Below are 21836 nucleotides of genomic sequence, written 5' to 3'. Positions count from 1 at the left end.
AAATCAAGTGACAAGTTTATGAAATACTAGCGGTAGGCCGCGACTTTCAGCGCCCAATAAAAAAAAATAGTTAATCTCGAACACATGGGCTAACTTCCAGTAAGACCCATCAAAATCAGACCATCGGAGAATACACGCAGAATTACAGAGAGACGGACAAAAGATTTAAAACTTTCTTTTACGTTTTATGCACACATACTCGAATTTTATTAATTTTAATAAATGAAAAAGTCAGACAAATGGACCTCGAATGGGAACTAGAGTCCCAGTTCGAGTACATGACAATTTAACCGAAGTTACCTTTGTGAATATTAAAAGAGAATCTTTTCCTAAGTACACATATATAAGCTGAATTTCACAATAATTTAAGAAAAACACTTATTTATCTCAAGTAAACATTTGATGCGAAAATCTTGGAACAAGTTTAACGAGTTCCAGTTAATCATATCGACCATTGACTTGTTTTCTTGACATTTGACCGTATGACGAACGCACGAATGGCCATAGACCATTTAGGTATCGTTATAAAATCAGTTGCACGGTCATTCCTTTGTATATAAGTCGTGTAATATAAAAACAGAAAAAGTTTTTTACTGATCCAATTGAAATTACGTGAGTAAATTTTGTTTACTTTGTATATTAACTGTATTTTTATATTTGTGTTTTCTATACTTATTGACAGTTTTTATATAGAAATAAAGAGTAAGACGGTGTTTTGAAACTTTTTTTTTTATGACGAAAGGTTTGTTCTATTATGATCTAATAGTTATACATAATTATCAAAATGTTGTTAATTTATTAAGATTTATGTTATATTAAGCCAGGCCTTTTTTTAACTTTTTTTTTTCTAAATATCACTGACTCTGTAGTCGTTATTGTGGCTGTTAAGTAAATGTGCCTTTGAGGTTTGCTTTTTTATTAAAAAAATTATCTTCTGCAAAGGAATAACCTTATATTGAGTATTCTTACTAATATTATAAATGCGAATTTTTGGATGTATGGATGGATGGATGTTTGTCAGAAGGTATCTCTAGAACGGCTCAACAAATCTCGATGAAATTTTGCATCGATGTAGAACATAGTCTGTAAGAACACATAGGCTACAAATTAAGTTTTCTTTTAATTCCGCGCGGACGATGTCGCGGGCGATAGCTGATATTTAATTAATTCCTAATAAACCTTCTTTATAAATAACTAGCTTTTACCCGCGACTTCGTCTGCGCGGAATAAATAAAATGCACACAAAATAAAAAAGTTCCTATGTCCGTCTCCTAGTTCTAAACTACCTCCCCATCAATTTTCAGCTAAATCAGTTCGACCGATCTGGAGTTATAAATAGTGTAACTAACACGACTTTCTTTTATATATATAGATTACATCTATTTAGTATAAACCGTACACAAAGCGTAGGAAAACTGTTTTAATTATTACGACGTAATCGTTCCATGAAACTAATCAAATTGACCTATGTCGTAACAGTTCTTGTTCTCAGATAAAGCAAAACAATTTATCTATGAGATACGTTGATTTCTAGTTTAAAACATAAGTTTTCTTGAGCGACTATTAAATAAATAAAATTTAAAATACAGATGTTACAAAAAAACCAAAAGTCCCTAATGACTTTAATTGACAATTTACTCTTTTAAATTTGTCGAATCTGTTGCACGAATGGGTCGACTCGCCCTGTGTAATAACATCAGACAGAAGACATGCCACAAGTAGAAATCATTCCGTGTACAATCTGAAAGCCTATTTTTAGTCCTTTGCCTTCCTACTCTTTTCTGATAAGGAAATGATGAGGAAGGGAAGTGGATTTGACGAAAGGGACGCATAGGAACGGGGTATATTCCTGTGTGTCTATGGGTAGGGGTCGCTTCATTACTTCGGTGATTTTACGTGACTGTTACCGAAAGTGCATAAAAATGTCTGGACCTTTGTAACAGTATGTAACTGTACAACCGGCATTGCAAACAATCTTTAAATACACAACAATCACATCACGTTACTGCGTACAAGCAACAATACAATGTAGTCATTGATTTGACTAACAGACTTTAGTCATACGAATGACTAACGCATCACGGAATATTTTTCTGCAATTGTAAATATATAAAAAAACACGTTAATTAAAAATCTACTAGTCTTCTAGTTATTTAAAAAAAAAACAAAAAAATGGGACCCACCTGCAAGCACTTCCTTTCGATTCAAATAATTTTTATCATTTTAATAAAATCGGACCACCAGGGACGGAGATTCGCGGTAACACACATAAAAAAAAAAAAAATTCAGTCGAATTGATAACCTCCTTCTTTTTGAAGTCGACTAAAAAAAACTTGAGAGGTGTGTTGGGACACCCGGGTGGAACGGAGTTCCTTTCTATTAATTAGTGAAGGAACCAATGTTTATTCAATGAATAAAAAACTTAAGTCTTCACAAGAAGTACATTTTATTTCTATGAATTTTCGTTATATATTGTGACGTCGTTGCCATGGTGATGTAGCGCTCATTCGTCGTTAACATACTTACTTTACCAAAAAGTGTCGTGACAACTTTTCGTAAGAATTTTTTCCGTCTAGCCCCCTTTCACAACGCGCGATAAGGAACTTCGTTCCAGTTACAAAAATACGTGACGATCACGTAACTTGTCGAAAGTTATTGTCAGTTTATTATGGAATGTGTAATAGTGTACTGTATGGAATGTGTAATGTACTTTGTCTATTGGGGAACTGAAATAGAACGAGATGAGAGAATAACAGAGCAGTAATTAATCACAAATTCAAGATTTAACTCAGATCCAGTTTATGTACGTGAGAAATTTTTACATCTTATGAAAATGGTTTAGATTAAGATTGTTGACTAGTAATAATATTCCTCATTCAATTGTTTTTTTAGCAATTAAACAAAAAATGTATTAATTATAAATAAAAAAATTAATGTATTCACTCATCATCTCACTGGCCTTATCCCACTCACGTGGAGTTGACGCACAAGGTTTTATAAAACTTAAAGATAAAGATTTGGCTTCATATTTACGGCGACCAACCCTACTTGGGAAAAAAAAAAAACCCTACTTGGGAATATATTAACATTCAATAGAATGTTCTCTATGAACACCTCTATATTCTTGACTAGCTACACTCTAATAAATGAGGTCGATCGAACTTCGAGTATTCACTGAAAAAAAAAATTACAATCACTTGATAACATTTAAAATTGCTTACGTTATTCCAAAAACAAAACCTTAAAACTATTTGATATTTTCAACGATAAGTTGAGAAGAAAAGCAATGCAGAGTATATTTGTGAACAGCTACTATAGAGGTCCTGTCAACGAGCTATGGAAAGAAGCATTCTTAATATCAAAATAAGCCAAAAACTCAATAGTCGTACCATCAGACAAAGAACAAATTTAATAGATGCAGTACAGCAGGCGCGGCGCCTTAAATGGAAATGGGCGGGACACGTGATGCGCTCCGATGATGCCAGGTGGACGAAGCGAGTGACGCTATGGTCTGGTCCAGAAAGAGGCAAGAGGAAAAGAGGAAGACCCAAAGCCCGATGGACAGACGATATAGTAGAAATAGCGGGAAAAGCTTGGATGAGAACAGCTGCAGACAGAGACAAGTGGAGAAACATGGAGGAGGCCTATACCCAGCAGGGAACATGACAACCTCTTACTCATTAAAAAAAAAAAAAAAATTGTAATAACTGTAGGATGGCATGTTAAATAAAAGGCTTATTATTATTATTATTACTATAGAGGTAGATAAGTTCTTTGTTTATTATAAAAGGAAAAATAATTATAACAGGAAAAAAATCTTAACCTTGTTCGCACTTGTTGGTTAGTCACGTAACTTCCGGCCAACTGGTAACCACACATATCTACTTAGAGATCCAAGGTTCAAACCTCGGTTGAATATACTAGCTGTCGCAGCTTTGTCCGTAGGGTAGAATAAAAAACTAGAGAGGTGTGTTGGGACACCCGGATGGAACGAAGTTCCTTTCTATTAATTAGTGAAGGAACCAATGTTTATTCTATGAATAAAATACTTAAGTCTTCACAAGAAGTACATTTTATTTCTATGAATTTTCGTTATATATTGTCACGTCGTTGCCATGGTGAAGTAGCGCTCATTCGTCTATAGCAAAAAGTGTCGTGACAACTTTTCGTAAGAATTTTTTCCGTCTAGCCCCCTTTCACAACGCGCGATAAGGTACTTCGTTCCAAAAAAGCCTTTACATTATTCATCATCCCCCATTGTCTTTTCCCACTCACGTTGGGTCGGCGCACAAGGTTTCATAAACCCTACTTGGGACAAAAAACTGCACTATTCCAAACTTTATATTTATGTTTCAAACCAAATCCATTAGTTACTTTACGTGGTTATTTACATTTATTAATCGATTTTTTTTCATTTATAATATTACTAGCTGTCGCCCGCGACTCCATCCGCGCGCAGTTAAAAAAAACTTAATAGTGGTATGAATTTTTTCTCATCTTTTAAACCTTCCCTAGACCTCCACGAACATTTCAAGACTAAGATAAGATAAATCCGTTCAGCCGTTCTCGAGTTTTAGTGAGACTAACGAACAGCAATTCATTTTTATATATACACACACTAGCTTTTACCCGCGACTCCGTCCGCGCGGAATAAAAAATAGAAAACGGGGTAAAAATTATCCTATGTCCTATTCCTGGTTCTAAGCTACCTGCCCACCAATTTTCAGTCAAATCGATTCAGCCGTTCTAGAGTTATAAATGGTGTAACTAACACCACTTTCTTTTATATATATAAGATAAGATAAGATAAGATGATTAGATATTTTCACGTTACATTATCACTTAGTAATCTAAGCAGGGACTGTGAACTGGGCCAATCATCTAATACAAAGAACCGTTGAGCTGCGGTTCATAAACTCAATTGATAGCTCCAAGCTTATTCGAAGCACTATAACTATATGAGTTGACAAACAGTGAGCTGCTTGATGACTCGCAGTTCGTAGATCGAAACGTAAATCATTTCTCTATGTAGGTACAAATTAATCTGATCTGCGACACACATGTGAGCCGTGAGCTGATCTGCAGGTCACCATTCGTATTCTTTCTGTTCAGAAATTTCAGCGTTCATGTTTCTTTTTAATTTAATAATTTGAATATATGTATTTTCATTAACAGAATGAGGTCGTTATTCATATGGGCCTTGCTGGCCCTGTTTGTGTGCGTGCAGTCGCGCACGACAAATGTTCAACAACCAATCACAGCGCAGATAACCTCCCTAACAGACAAGGTAAGTACAAAACACAAGTACAAGTAGTAGCGAAACTATAACTTTGGTAGAACTAGATGGCACCACTGTTAAATATAGCACACGACAACATTTTACATTCAACTGTTTATAAAACTGCGACAAACATCCAGACAGCTTTGCTATTTTAGATTCTAGATTAATAGACAAAGATGACTGACAATTAAAATTATAACAACTTTGTAAAATTTGATTGTACGATGTTTAATTTCAATTGTATATTTGGTGGTCTGTGAGGCGGGGGCCTGGTAATCCATCACACAGGGTATCACCTTAGTTTGGACACCACTCCCTTAGGTTATCCACACCCATAGGGGAATGTTTTTCCCCTATGGGTGTGGATAAAGTTATTTTATTTATTTATTTATATTAGCGTTGACGTAATGAAATTTTTATGCAGTTTTTTTAATATTTTCTTTTCTTGTGTATTTTTGCAAACCATCGAAGTTTTCATTAAAAAAAAAAAGCTTTACTGACTTATAATAAAACAGTAGGCATCTGTCACCGTAAGTTTCAATAAAATTCATATGATTGTAACAAATTTAATTTTTTAAATAAAAAATGAAATGATAAAAAATAAAACACGCAAGTGTTTATAAAAAAAACAACAGAAAAACTCATTAGTTTAGTTTCCAAATTTTTTCCTGACAGTTTGTATTACAAAATCAGCGCTAAGAAATGTTATTAACTTCATGATATATAGGAATACATTGACGTTAGGTTACGTATTTCAGGATGCGCGTAGAAAAGCTAGTGTACATCCAGCGTTCTCTAATGCTGGTAGACAAGCTGGTGTTGAAGTGTGGAGGATCGTGGTAAGTACAAAAGGCATCGTTAAAACATAGTTATTGATAAATATGTAGGGTAGATTTAAGAAAAAAAAAGTAGGCACTAGTGGAAGGATACATTTGCTACGGACCACATTTAAAGAGTTAAGAGGACAGTTAAATGACGTGAACCATTTACATTGATACGAAAAAAAAACATATTTCTCTTTCAGGACTTCAACCCGGTTGCCGTAGCGCAAAATGACATCGGCAAATTTAATAAAGGGGATTCTTATATTGTTCTAAAGGTAACTTTTATTAATAACTAGCTTTTACCCGCGACTCCGTCTGCGCGGAATAAAAAATAGAAAACGGGGTAAAAATTATCCTATGTCCTTTTCCTGGTTCTAAGCTACCTGCCCACCAATTTTCAGTCAAATCGATTCAGCCGTTCTTGAGTTATAAATAGTGTAACTAACACGACTTTCTTTTATATATATAGATTTTAGTCCAACTAACTAACTTTGTGAAATTCACAGCATAACTTTTACATCGTTAGTAAACTTATTTCACCTTTACTAGTAGTAATTTTGTTAAAAAAAGGAGTACAAAGGATTCATAGATCAATATTCTATCTGTTCTATTCAAGACGACAGCTGACAAGAAGAACAATCTATCCTGGGATATTTATTACTGGATCGGCAGTGAATCTACACAAGATGAGTCAGGTGCAGCGGCCATCTTGACTGTAGGGCTGGATGATAAGTTCAATGGAGCTGCGATACAGCATAGAGAAACTTTGGGACACGAGAGTCAGCAGTTCCAATCTTTATTCCGACCAGGTATGATAATTTAATAGACGAAACTTCAAGTGATGTTTATCTAAGATCTTTCTGGATTTCTCGCCACATCGGTCGAGTCCAAGAATTGGAGCTTCTGAAGATCCACCTCCACCTCATCCTTCATCAAGTTTTGGATTCAATTTCAGCTATCAGATACATCGAAGGTGGAGCTGCGTCTGGCTTTAACCATGTTGTGACAAATCCTGGCGCTGAAAAGCGATTGTTCCACATCAAGGGAAAGAAGAACATACGAGTTAGACAGGTTTGTATGGACTTAATAAATAATTTACATCATTTATTGGAACGAAGTTCCTTATCGCGCGTTGTGAAAGGGGGCTAGACGGAAAAAAATCATACGAAAATTTGTCACGACACTTTTTGCTATAGTAAGTATGTTAACGACGAATGAGCGCTACTTCACCATGGCAACGACGTCACAATATATAACGAAAACTCATAGAAATAAAATGTACTTCTTGTGAAGACTTAAGTTTTTTATTCATAGAATAAACATTGGTTCCTTCACTAATTAATTGAAAGGAACTTCGTTCCATCCGGGTGTCCCAACACACCTCTCAAGTTTTTTTTTTTTAATGTTAATAGATTATTTGAAATTTATTAATATTTCTTCTAACCAATCTAAGTTTTAGACTTGTGATTAGATATAGTTCACAAGTTTACTGGAACCCACGAACAAATAATCAGATGTCCGTTCCCAAAACGATTAGAAAATTGAGTCAATGTAATATTTAGATTGAGACTATATATTCAGACACATCTTAGACATGAGTTTACAAAATGACATCGTATTTCAGGTGGATCCTCTAATTGCTTCAATGAATAAAGGAGATTGTTTCGTGTTAGATATAAATAACGATATTTATGTATACGTTGGTGACAGTGCCAATCATAAAGAAAGACTGAAGGCAATATCTTTCGCCAACCAGGTCAGAGATCAAGACCATAATGGTAGAGGCAAAGTTGATATTGTTGGTGAGTGTTATTTAAGAGTACAAGCGTCTTTTTTGGTTTCTAATTTCCTCATTTTTGTAAAAATGGTATTATATTTGAAATTGTTCTTAAATATGTCGTTCACTAACTTATCTTACTATACGTCTTCTTCGTTGATTAAAGGTAGGCAACGCATCTGCAATTGCGGATGTCTGGGCAACGGTTGCTTAATCTTTCGCTTCCGTAGCATTGAAAAAACTTAATAAGTTAGTCTATGTGTTGCTCCAGACTATGTTATACTTCTGTGCCAAATTTCATCAAGATCCGTAAAGCCATTTAAACTTTCACATCATACTATATAAATTCGAATGTTTAGATGGATGGATGGGTGTTTGTTTGAATGTATCACCGGAACGACTCAACAGATCTATAATATATTTAATAGAACATAGTCTGGAAGAACACATAGATTACCTTATTAAGTTTTTTTTAATGCCGCGCGGACGGAGTTGCGGGCGACAGCTAGTTTGTAATATTAGTGTGATGTAAAAAAAAGTTTTCTATATTTCTATGCACGATTTTTAAGACAGTTACATAACTGTGGATTTTCTGCATTGAAACATTAAAATAATAAAAGCAAAGAAGGGATAGATTTAAAGCTCATAGCTTTCTAACGAACCATTCAGTTTCATTACGAAAATATTATATAAGTTGTCAGAACTCAGACCCTACTTCAACTAACAACAATTAGTACTAGAAATCGTACATAGTTTTCCATTGCTCGCAAAATATCAGTCGTCCTTAAATAAATAATAATAATAAATATCTGCTTTATTGTAACTCTCATATACACAATTATGGGGGAGCTTTGTTTCCTGAATTAGGGCAAAGCCCTGTGTTTCAAGAGACAATCCCTTCCCCCTCTATCATTAAATTAATTTTACATTTAGTAACAAAGTTATAGAAACAATAATTTATAATATTGAAAATGAAGTTGAAAAAAAAATTTATAAAAAAAAAATGACTAACTTTTTTTTACAATTCGATTTTTTCGTCGTCCATAAAGTGGTCTATATTCTATTCTTTTTATTAGTAACATATATATTTTGGGAATAGAATACATTTTAACTAATATATATTATTCCAGATCAATATTCAAGCGATACGGACGTACAGAAGTACTTTACAGCTTTAGGTTCAGGTATTAGGGATATAGTTCCCGAAGCAAGTGCTGGTGGTGATGATCAGGTTAATATTTTATTTTAAATAATACTAATTATGTACTTACTGTTACCTTATTCAATCGAATATAGGATAAACGAGAAACCTCTATAAGCGAGAAACTCGTGTAAGAGAGAAACCTCTATAAGCGAGAAACTCGTGTAAGAAAGAAACCTCTAGAAGCGAGAAACTCGTGTAAGAGAGAAACCTCTATAAGCGAGAAACTCGTGTAAGAGAGAAACCTCTATAAGCGAGAAACTCGTGTAAGAAAGAAACCTCTAGAAGCGAGAAACTCGTGTAAGAGAGAAACCTCTATAAGCGAGAAACTCGTTTAAGAGAGAAACCTCGATAAGCGAGAAACTCGTGTAAGAGAGAAACCTCTATAAGCGAGAAACTCGTGAAAGAGAGAAACCTCTATAAGCGAGAAACTCGTGTAAGAGAGAAACCTCTATAAGCGAGAAACTCGTGTAAGAGAGAAACCTCTATAAGCGAGAAAAATATCGCGGTCCCTTGGACTCTCGCTTGTGTCGATTCGATTATCCAAGATCCAAGATCCCTTATTATCTTATTATCCCTTATTTGTGTAACTTCAGTGACTTAATGGTTACATAAATGAAATTTTAAAAAATCTTTAGCCATTTAACTGCCTTAGCGTCATATAAATCTAATTTCTTTTTAATTCTAGACTTTCGAAAGGAATGAAGAAGATGCTGTAACTCTGTCTGAGATATCGGACAGCAAGGGATCTTTGGTAGCAACACCTCTACGTAAGCCATTCAGACAAGAAAATTTAAAGCCACAAGTAAGTTAATAAAATTATGTTAAATAAATACTTAGTTACTTAATTAGAAGTAAATAATTCAGAATAATTGTACCTCTATAATTCGTTAATCTGTTTTATCAAGAGGAAGTCCTTACTAATCGGGGAAAAATAACAATATGGCAACCCAGATAATCCCAAAGTTCTCAAGCCTTAATAAATTGTTAAAAAAAACAAATTTCTCAAATCGAGCTAAAGGACACCGATATCCAATGCCTTAATAAATTAAAAAAAAATCAAAGTTCTCAATTATTCCCGGAAATACGATTTATTTTTTTACTCTTAAAAAATTGACAAATATGAATGGTTTTTGTTTTCGTATTAAATATAAAATTAATTTCGTAATTTTCTTTTAAATTGAAATGTTGTTTACACTCCAAATATTATTGAATTTTAGGAAGCTTATATATTGGACACTGTTAGTGGCAGTATTTACGTGTGGCTCGGAAGACAGGCTACAAAAAGGGTGAGTAAATCTATATATATAGTCAGAAAGTCGTGTTAGTTACACTATTTATAACTCAAGAACGGCTGAATCGATTTGACTGAAAATTGGTGGGCAGGTAGCTTAGAACTAGGAAACGGACATAGGATAATTTTTACCCCGTTTTCTATTTTTTATTCCGCGCGGACGGAGTCGCGGGTAAAAGCTAGTTAAATAAAAAACGTCAAAAAAATCTTTGATTTTCCTTCCCTGTCGCATCTGTAAGTTTCGTAGACTTTTTTTTAGTAAAGTTATACCTTATTTAATACGCATTAAAAGTACATTTTACTTATTTAAAAACAAAATCTAATAATTAATCGATGAATCAATAAAATTATTAAAAATAGTACTTGAATTATGTCTTTTTACTTTCCCGCCATGTTTTTAAAGTGACATTTACTGTTTTTTTTTTTTTTTTTTAGGAAAAGACAGAAGCGACGTCAAAAGCGCAACAGTTATTGAGATCCAAAAATTATCCGTCTTGGGTAAGTTAATAAAAACAAATATATATTTTTAAGCTTAATGTAAAAATATTTCGAGCATGAAAATAACCTATTTATTCCTACTTTGATGGAAGGCAAATGTTTTTTTTTTAAATACAAGACTTATTGATTCTGACTGCGGTTACGACTTGTTTTGAATTTTTTTTATTAGGTCCAAGTGACAAGGATTCCTCAAGGCACAGAGTCAGCTGCATTCAAACAGTACTTTGCGACATGGCAGGACGCTGGTATGTCACACAGCCGACTTGTCAGATCAGTTGACGGTAAGTATGAAATTTAAAAGGTGTCCTCTTGGCCGAAAATCAGATTTTATTTTGTTATCTTTGCTTTATGTATAAAATTATTGGTTTAGTGACAAGTATAGTATACTAGCTGTCGCCCGCGACTCCGTCCGCGCGCAGTTAATAAGCTTATATGACACGTTGGTAGATTTACCATAGCAGCGCCATCTATTGATTACTTACTCAACCCAGTCGAAAGGTATCGACATCTGTTAGAATCATTTGGAGTTAACAGATAATTGTGACTGTCAAATAATAACAGACAAATAATTAGCAATAAATTAAAATTGCGACTATAATTTGAGATTTAAACTATCCTATCTCTCAAGTTGGATCGAACTGCACATGGTGTGCGAATTTTATTATAATCGGTTAAGTGGTTTAGGAGTCCATTGAGGACAAACATTGTGACACGACATTTATATATATTAAGAAGATTGTCAAATTAATATTGTAATTTGTGGTATTGTAACTGCTTGTTTTGGGTTATTATCACTCTTGAACGCCCTTTTATTTAGTTTTTCCTTTCAAATGCATGTTTTTAGGGAATATGGTATATAAAACGGGATTCGCAAAGTTTTTTTTTTGTTATATAAATGAGCTTTTAATGTTTACCTATTTTATATTTGTATTTCAGAAACATCTTAGAATCATTCGAAGAAGATAAAAAATACTACAAGTTGTTACTCAATCATGACTTTTTTGTACATTTTTTAAAATAGATTTATGACATTTTTTATATTGTTAAAATTATATAGCATGCGAAATACATTTCTTTGTGCAATATCAACTAAATAACAAAATAAATAAATATGCTATCTGGATTTCGTTTTATTTATCTAAGTATGGATAATCACAGCTTCCTTGCTTCCCGCTTCAGACATTTGAATGGTGGGCTAAATGTTTGCTTAAGTACTATGTTTGTGCATGAGGAAATTGTATTTTTCGAAATTAAATGAATACAGTAAGAAAAAAAATGACTCAAAACTTAACAAGGCATGAAATGGGAGTTTTATTCTTTCGTAGATTTGCTTCAGTATTATTTTGAAGCGCTATTATTCGAAAATATGCTAAACTAATATACAACTACAGAGCATAGTGAATTTTTTAAATAGAGTTTAAGTTTTAATTTAATCCTTTAAATTAAAAATTAGTCTCTGCCGCTTGGCTGAACGATCACAAGGTTTTTGTCCTTTGTTTAAGACAACTAATCGAAACGTCAAATTTTATTCATGTAAAAAAAATTGATTGTAAATCAATGTTTTAACTAAATTCAAATTGTTATTTATATTAAAGAATAGATTTGTAAATAGATAAAAACCCTTTAAAAACTATAAATGAAAGGTATAACCCACTGTTTCATATATTTATAATAGACAATCGAAATATTATCAATCGAATTTATTATAGTTACAAAAAAATCAATATTTTCAGCTAAATCTTCCAAAATGAGCGATAACTGGACCCAACCCAAACTCTACAAAGGGATTGTGAAATCAGAAACTTTAATGATATTTGAGGAAATACCAAATTTCAAGCAAACTGTGAGTATTATCTTTTTTGATTAAACTCAATGTTTAATAGAATTTTGAATCCAATCTCTTAAAATACCTAATGGTTATATTTAAAAGCACACAAGGCTTAGATAGGACATAAAATACGTTGAATAACAACTAAATTTAATTAGATACATAATACTAGCTTTTACCCGCGACTCCGTCCGCGTGGAAAAAAAAAAATAGAAAACGGGGTAAAAATTATCCTATGTCCTTTTCCTGGTTCTAAGCTACCTGCCCACCAATTTTCAGTCAAATCGATTCAGCCGTTCTTGAGTTATAAATAGTGTAACTAACACGACTTTCTTTTATATATTAGGTCCTTACATATGAAATTGGCGTTTTTCGTACTGGCCACTTTAATCACGAATTTCTCCTCTTTGGTAAGGAATTCCAAATTCAAATTTGTACAGCTATAGACTCATGTATTTGTGGTTCGATGACCGTCATTCATTTGTTTTTTTTCTTCTGTTTTTTTCTGTTTGCGTCACTCATTTTACAAAATGGAAAACTTAAAATATCGCATTATTTACGAGTACGAGTTCCGCCGTGGCACTAGTGCTGCGGAAACGACTCGAAGGGTGAATGATGTGTATGGCGGTCGTGTTGCAAAAGAAAACACAGTTCGTTTTTGGTTCCAACGTTTTCGTTCTGGAAATTTTGATCTGCAGAACAAGCCCCGTGGACGGCCTGAGACTCAAGTTGATAATGAAGAGTTGAAGGCTATTGTGGAAGCGGATCCATCGCAAACCACGTCCGAGTTAGCTGCAGGCTGCGATGTTAGTGATAAAACTGTTTTAATTCACTTGAAGCAAATTGGGAAGATTAAAAAGCTTGAAAGGTGGGTAACTCACGAATTGACTGAAGCAAACCGGCAAACGCGCGTCGACTGTTGCGTTACATTACTAAACCGGCACAATAATGAAGGTATTTTAAACCGAATCATTACCTGTGATGAAAAATGGGTTCTTTACGATAATCGGAAGCGCTCAGCGCAATGGTTGGATCCTGGCCAGCCAGCCAAATCCTGCCCCAAGCGAAAATTAACCCCAAAAAAGTTACTTGTAAGCGTTTGGTGGACTAGTGCCGGTATTGTTCATTACAGTTTTCTCAAATCTGGCCAGACTATTACGGCTGATGTCTATTGTCAGCAATTGCAAACCATGATGGAAAAGCTAGCGGCTAAACAACCTAGGCTGGTCAATCGCTCCACGCCACTGCTGCTTCACGACAACGCTAGACCACACACTGCGCAACAGACGGCTACTAAATTAGAAGAGCTTCAATTGGAAAGTCTAAGACATCCTCCGTACTCCCCGGACTTTGCTCCAACAGATTACCATTTTTTTCGAAATTTGGATAACTTCTTGCAAGGGAAAAAATTCAACTCCGATGGGGCAGTCCAAATCGCCTTCAAAGATTTTATTGATTCCCGTCCGACTGGTTTTTTTAGTAAAGGGATCAATGAACTACCTATGAGATGGCAAAAGTGCATAGAAAATAATGGTTCATACTTTGATTAATTAAATATATTATATTAAAAAATATTCGACTTTTTGTTCCTCCCATACAAAACGCCAATTTCATATGTAAGGACCTAATATATAGATGTGCACAAAACGCGATTTTGTTCAACCTTTCGATCATTGTGATATTTAACGTCAACAATTAGTACTGTTAACAAAGTTATCACTGTATTTCACGCCATTATTCTCTCATTTCCCACCTTATACAAAAAAAAATTTCCTTCTTCCAGGATTTAAGACAGGATTCAGTGTTCGTACTGGATATGGGCGATGAACTGTTTGTATGGGTAGGAGAAGATGTTTCAGAGTTAGAGAGAAAGGTGACATTTAATATACATGTAAGTATTTTATTGTACTCACAATAATAGTCACAGAAAGTGTTCATTTAGACATAAGACGAGATCATATGAACAAAACTCGGTAGACAACTTCAGAGGGAGACATACATAAGGGTATACATGACAGTGCTGTACCTCTAATAACCTCAGGACAAAAAAAAAACTATGATTAACTCTATTTAACGATAGATCATGTTAGATAACAAGGATGCTGCAAGAGCAATAGCAGCAGGAGCAACGGTAAAAAAAATTAACCTCAGGACAGCTTGAACCGTCTTCACCATTCCAGCTTATGTCTAAGTGCTAAACTGGTTTCAATCCAAAGCTTTAACTTTCTATTAGTACTGGTGTTAGAATTGCACAGTGTCACTTAACTCTGTTAATACCTTCAAAAGCACGGTAAAAAAGGCAATATTGAAATGTCTATGGTACCCTAGAGATTGCTCTAGCTTACTTAATCTATTACTGTCTTCAATTAACTGCATATTAACCTAAAATTTGAAAATCTTGTTAATATTATAAATGCAAATGTTTAAATGGATGTTGGAAGGTATCTCTGGAAGGGCTCAACGGATTTTGATGAAATTTATCACAGATGTAGAGATTATGTTCTATAGTAGAGCACTTAGGCTACTTAAGTTTTTTTTTATTTGGCGCTAATAACACACTTATTTTATCCCACAATTTTTGAAAAATAACTCAAATTCATATATCGTAATGGTTGCTATATTTAGAATTTGATGTTTTTCTATTTGTTTAATTTTGGCATTGAATTGAAATTATATATACCTTCGACACGAAATTATATATACCACGCCTGCCTGTGGATGCTGAATCATGTTCTAAGTTAAACTTAGCCTCAGCGAACATGTCCCCATTGCTTTAAACCCGCAGAAACTCACATACAATCACATCTTACTAATAATATAAATGCTAAAGTTTAGACGGGCTCAATGGATCTCGATGAAATAACATAGATGTAGATCACAGTCTTGAAGAACACATAGGCTACTTATTATGTTTTTTTTAAATATTTTATTGTACATTTCAGACACATCTTGTACCGTTAAAGTCCAAATTCGGTAAGAATTGGTACGTCATTATGACTAAACAAGGTCTCGAGCCTGAATCATTTAAGAAGTCATTCGGAAAATGGCAACCGGAATTATTGGAGGTGAGTTCTCTATTTCACTATGGTGATTACATGTTTTTAAATGTATATACATATATAGATGTTGGTGGCTCAGTGGGTAAGCGCTTGACTTGCAATCTGCAGGTCCTGGGTTCGAATCCCGTGTACCAATGTGTTTTATATTTACATATGTACATTTATCCGACTTTCTTAAGATGAAGGAAAACATCGTGATGTAAATATCTGAGAAGAAATTCAATGATATGTGTGAAGTCAACTCGCACTTGACTGTGGTTGACTATGACATAGTCATCTCTAACTTAGTGTAGACTCTGAGACCTTCAGTGGGGACTTATAGTGAGCTGATGATGATCTAAGTATAAATTCTAGATAATTAGCCTAAATTTTAGTAAGAAACATTAACTTTTCATAGAAAGTGGTAATTAAAAATAACAGGCTCTAGAAACTTGTTCTATTACATAATTCATCCCCTAAAATTCTATATTAGGGGGTTAAAGTTTATTCTTCAAGTTTATTAGAGGTTAATATTTTCCTCTAGCTTTTATCTGACTTTTTCTTATGAATAACTAGCTTTTACTCGCGACTCGGTCCGCGCGGAATAAAAAAAAATGCACTCAAGATAAAAAAAAGTTCCTATGTCCGTCTCCTAGTTCTAAGCTGCCTCCCCATCAATTTTCAGCTAAATCAGTTCTATATATCTTGAGTTATAAATAGTGTAACTAACACGACTTTCTTTTACATATATAGATTGAGTTTGAATCATAGCTTTTTTTAATTATTAATATGTAACTTGGTCTAAAATAAAAAATGTGTTCCGAAACTACTGACTTGATTTGAAATATTCTTTCACTGTTGTGAAAACACTATCTCCGGATGACAGACTATATTTATAACTAGATTTTAAGATGTAGCCAACTGATATACTTTATAAAATATATGTTTTCAATTTCAGAAACTAAGAAAAAGTGATGATGAAGAAAAATATGATGCGTTAAACTTTAATGAAATAGATGATTAGAGATAAATATATATATAAGAGGCATTACTATCGCGGTAACTTCTGTCAGAATATATTATAAAACTAGTTATAACCCATGACCCTGTACGAAAAAAAAACCTTATAAGTAGTCTATGTATTCTTCCAAACTATGTTCTACATCTGTGACAAATTTCATCAACATCTGTTGAGTTGTTCCCGAGATATCTTCTAATATATATCTATAAAAACATTTGCATTTATAATATTAGTAAATCTACTTAGACTTAAAAGAAAAAAAAAACTTGAGAGGTGTGTTGGGACACCCGGATGGAACGAAGTTCCTTTCAATTAATTAGTGAAGGAACCAATGTTTATTCTATGAATAAAAAACTTAAGTCTTCACAAGAAGTACATTTTATTTCTATGAATTTTCGTTATATATTGTCACGTCGTTGCCATGGTGAAGTAGCGCTCATTCGTCGTTAACATACTTACTATAGCAAAAAGTGTCGTGACAACTTTTCGTAAGAATTTTTTCCGTCTAGCCCCCTTTCACAACGCGCGATAAGGAACTTCGTTCCAAAAATACACGACAGCTACAGTAAAAAGAAGGATTTTGTGACATATTTGACATGGACAGGGGGGCGCTAGTGATGTTATAATTTAGTTTGACTTCACCGGGTCAAATATCTTTATCGGTCTAAACAAGAAATTCCATTGAAATTATATATACATATGTCATTGACTGACAATGTCATTTATTTTGTCAAATTTCAGTGTTTTGATACAAACATGTCTATTTGTAATAAGTCTATTTACAGAGTTATAAAGATAACATTTGTTTAGATAGTGTTGTTATAATTTCTCATATCTATTGAATTCAATTTCTACATATTGTTGTGTTTTATTATATGTTATATATTTACTACTAGCTTTTTCCCGCGACTCCGTCCGCGCGGAAAAAAAAATAGATAACGGGGTAAAAATGATCCTATGTCCTATTCCTGGTTCTAAGCTACCTCCCCATCAATTTTCAGCTAAATCAGTTCGACCTATCTTGAGTTATAAATAGTGTAACTAACACGACTTTCTTTTATATATATAGATATTTAAAGTTATTAATTTTTATTCGCATTTAATCCTTTCACCATCAAGGGAAATAATTTTTCCCTTCTACAAAAATCAATTCTATCTAGATTTTTTTTTTTGCTGAATGTCAAAATAAAACGTATGTCAAAAGCTATGTTTCTGAACGAATAAAAAGAAATGTACTAAGCTTTTAGCTAAAGTATTGTGTATTCGACATATTTAGTCTTGGAAATCTTATAGTTCTATATAGCGTTGCCAGTCCGGATAAAGCTGGACATAGGTAGGCTTTTTGATTGCTTCTCCGGCCAAAATATAACTGTTGTCAGGCTTTTGTTAGGCTTTTTACATTTTCCAAACGAGAGTGTACCTATTAATACTGAGACAAAATTCTAAATAATATAGGGTGTCCGACCTTTCTACCCAAATGTCCGGCCAAACTGACTGGTCTGTCCGGCTAGTAGGTTTGGCGACATGGCTACCCTAGTCCTGTAAGTTTTAAATAGGTTTTTTTTTGTAATTATATTCTATTTTTTTATTAATTTTAACTCTACATATCATATTATTAGGAATTTGTTTTTACAGGGATTTTAATTTAAAAAATAAAATGAACTAAACTGTAATAAGCTTTTTAGAGCACAATATTGTAGATTTTGCTTTAAATGTTGTAATAAATATTTTTTAGAAATACATTGTTTTTTTTTTGCTCAAATGTTTTCTTAAATATCAGTTTATAATCTGTCTAGATTTATTATTCCTGCTGTAAACCAAATATTAGGATATATTGTAAGTCATAGTAGATTTTTCGATGTTTATTTTTAATTCATTGTGTTAAATATTAATATAAAATGATTTTTTAAATTTAATTACGTGTATCGGAAATTTATATATAACAGCTGTTAAATAGTCCGCCATTTTGATTTTGACATTTAGAATAAGCTTAGATTAAGCTTAGAATAAGCGATAGATAATATATATATATTTTTTTTATATTTATTTCTGGCTTAGATTCAAGGTCCTTTAGCCGTTGATAGATAATAAATATAACGATGTTGCCATATTATTTCTGTATAGTGTTGCATTAGTCGTATGAATTTTGTTAAACAAAAAAAAAAGTGTGATATACCTCTTTGTCACACTTAGGCTCTCTTATATTAGGTCCTTACATATGAAATTGGCGTTTTGTATGGGAGGAACAAAAAGTCGAATATTTTTTAATATAATATATTTAATTAATCAAAGTATGAACCATTATTTTCTATGTACTTTTGCCATCTGATAGGTAGTTCATTGATCCCTTTACTAAAAAAACCAGTCGGACGGGAATCAATAAAATCTTTGAAGGCGATTTGGACTGCCCCATCGGAGTTGAATTTTTTCCCTTGCAAGAAGTTATCCAAATTTCGAAAAAAATGGTAATCTGTTGGAGCAAAGTCCGGGGAGTACGGAGGATGTCTTAGACTTTCCAATTGAAGCTCTTCTAATTTAGTAGCCGTCTGTTGCGCAGTGTGTGGTCTAGCGTTGTCGTGAAGCAGCAGTGGCGTGGAGCGATTGACCAGCCTAGGTTGTTTAGCCGCTAGCTTTTCCATCATGGTTTGCAATTGCTGACAATAGACATCAGCCGTAATAGTCTGGCCAGATTTGAGAAAACTGTAATGAACAATACCGGCACTAGTCCACCAAACGCTTACAAGTAACTTTTTTGGGGTTAATTTTCGCTTGGGGCAGGATTTGGCTGTCTGGCCAGGATCCAACCATTGCGCTGAGCGCTTCCGATTATCGTAAAGAACCCATTTTTCATCACAGGTAATCATTCGGTTTAAAATACCTTCATTATTGTGCCGGTTTACTAATGTAACGCAACAGTCGACGCGCGTTTGCCGGTTTGCTTCAGTCAATTCGTGAGGTACCCACCTTTCAAGCTTTTTAATCTTCCCAATTTGCTTCTAGTGAATTTAAACAGTTTTATCACTAACATCGCAGCCTGCAGCTAACTCGGACGTGGTTTGCGATGGATCCGCTTCCACAATAGCCTTCAACTCTTCATTATCAACTTGAGTCTCAGGCCGTCCACGGGGCTTGTTCTGCAGATCGAAATTTCCAGAACGAAAACGTTGGAACCAAAAACGAACTGTGTTTTCTTTTGCAACACGACCGCCATACACATCATTCACCCTTCGAGTCGTTTCCGCAGCACTAGTGCCTCGGCGGAACTCGTACTCGTAAATAATGCGATATTTTAAGTTTTCCATTTTGTAAAAAGAGTGACGCAAACAGAAAAAAACAGAAGAAAAAAAACAAATGAATGACGGTCATCGAACCACAAATACATGAGTCTATAGCTGTACAAATTTGAATTTGGAATTCCTTACCAAAGAGGAGAAATTCGTGATTAAAGTGGCCAGTACGAAAAACGCCAATTTCATATGTAAGGACCTAATATATATTCGTCTCGCTTTCACAATAATGCGGACTTCGAAGTTCAGGTGTTAATTATCTCTGTCGCACTTGTTTATTTGTGTATATGTTTGTTTCTCTCGCTTTCAGATACAGAAATATTTATGGATGTAATAATATGTAGAAATCATATTCCCTAAAAATGTAATGTTCGATTTATGTAGACAATAAATGTATATTACATTTCGTTTTTCATTTACCTTTTTAGTATGGAACATTTGAACTATTTTCATTTTAATTTGGCGAAAAAAAAAAACTTTTTCATTTGATACGAATGACTAAAGATCTCGAAACAATTTTATCAAAAAAAATCAGAAAATATTTGAAGAAAACAAAATTATGGCAACTATTACGCACGTCTGATAGATGGGTGATGTTTTCGCGCGTATTTTTTTATGTATGACGTTTTGCATGTTCTAAACTGCATTAGAACCTAAACGACTGAACCGATTCTGACGTTTGGGATGTCATTCCATTCGTGTTCTTCCACTGAATGTCATAGGGTGTCATAAATTCGAGTATAAATAATAATCTGGATAATAAAATAGAAAATAATCTTGACAAAAAGACTACGACTCTCAATGTCACATTCCAATGTACATGAGGTCAAGAATAACTTGTGATATTTCCTTATATTACCTTTTTTTTTGTGTATCAAATTCGTAAACGAGTTATTTTTTTTTAATTTAGTTTCGGTCTGTACGTTTCATTGTAATTATAAATCCAAATCTAAAAAATATAACGCATATTTGCTCAATCCAATCCATTAGCGTGGCTATTAGATTTTTAAAGGAGTCTTATTTTTTTTAGCCTACTTCAAAAAGAAGGAGTGTATCAATTCGACTGTATTTTTATTTATGTGTTTTACTGCGAAGCTCCGCCCCTGGTGCTCCGATTTTGATAAAAAATATTTTAATCGAATGGTAGTGCTTGCAGATGGGTCCTATTTTTTGATTTTTTTTTTAAATAATTAGAAGACTAGTAGATTTTGAATTCTTTGCTTCAAAATGTGTTGCAAAAATAAGGGACATTTTTGCTTTCAGCGCTTACGTAGGCTAAACTATAGGACCTACATAAAAATGATGTATGGAAGAATTGTAGCTCTTTAATAAGGCTAGAGTATTAAATACAGATTACCTTGCCTAGCCTTACCTAGCCTTTCAAACTATGTAATTCTGATCAGTAGTTTGGAAGATATCAAATGATTAAAAACTACGCGCATTCGAAAAATGCTACTGCGGCTCGCGTCTGGACAAAATTAAAGGCACGCTACGATGTATTAGTTCGTTAATTTTCAATTTGTATACCGATTTTGATAATTATTTCTTTTTAAAGGATAAGTGGTTATCTGCTGCATTATAAATTAGTTTTTGAATTGAAGTACACACATATCAAATAGGAAAGTCCTTTTCTATATTTATTTGTTTTATTTCCGTCCTCATACGTATTAAGGAAATTTGTAATCGAACTTCAAATTCACAAAAAAATTGAGAAATAAAATAAAAATTTTAAGAAAAAATAGCCGACTTCATAAAAAACAAACTCAAACAAAATGCACTAAAAAGTA

General features: G+C 33.6%; 1 protein-coding gene across 2 annotated transcripts; it reads left to right on the top strand.

Moving 5' to 3' along the window:
- The first annotated feature begins 482 nt into the window (after nt 1-482).
- LOC106713424 (gelsolin-like) lies at nt 483-16869 on the top strand. Of its 2 annotated transcripts, XM_045685325.1 has the most exons (16): nt 483-612; nt 5176-5287; nt 6040-6120; nt 6306-6380; nt 6722-6914; nt 7061-7176; nt 7730-7907; nt 9013-9113; nt 9772-9888; nt 10304-10372; nt 10813-10875; nt 11045-11156; nt 12609-12718; nt 14487-14594; nt 15646-15768; nt 16700-16869. In XM_045685325.1, exons 2-16 carry the CDS (start codon nt 5177-5179, stop codon nt 16763-16765), a joined length of 1623 nt encoding a protein of 540 aa, XP_045541281.1. In that variant the 5' UTR covers nt 483-612; nt 5176; the 3' UTR covers nt 16766-16869. The 2 variants fall into 2 exon arrangements, with proteins under 2 accessions (XP_045541281.1, XP_045541282.1); XM_045685326.1 differs by lacking the exons at nt 12609-12718; nt 14487-14594; nt 15646-15768; nt 16700-16869 and adding an exon at nt 11812-11947 and having other exon boundaries at nt 486-612.
- The last annotated feature ends 4967 nt before the right edge of the window (nt 16870-21836 follow it).

This window comes from Papilio machaon, chromosome 29 (assembly GCF_912999745.1).
Source record: "Papilio machaon chromosome 29, ilPapMach1.1, whole genome shotgun sequence".
Taxonomy (NCBI): domain Eukaryota; kingdom Metazoa; phylum Arthropoda; class Insecta; order Lepidoptera; family Papilionidae; genus Papilio; species Papilio machaon.
The sequence above is the reverse complement of the archived record's forward strand: the minus strand, read 5'-3'. Positions and strand labels throughout refer to the sequence as shown.

Excerpts from the sequence above, each read along its gene's own strand:
- LOC106713424 (XM_045685325.1), top strand. The coding sequence starts at position 5,177 with ATGAGGTCGTTATTCATATGGGCCTTGCTGGCCCTGTTTGTGTGCGTG. Across the intron at positions 6,381-6,721 it reads ATTCTTATATTGTTCTAAAG|ACGACAGCTGACAAGAAGAA; the intron begins GTAACTTTTATT and ends GTTCTATTCAAG. Across the intron at positions 15,769-16,699 it reads GGCAACCGGAATTATTGGAG|AAACTAAGAAAAAGTGATGA; the intron begins GTGAGTTCTCTA and ends TTTCAATTTCAG.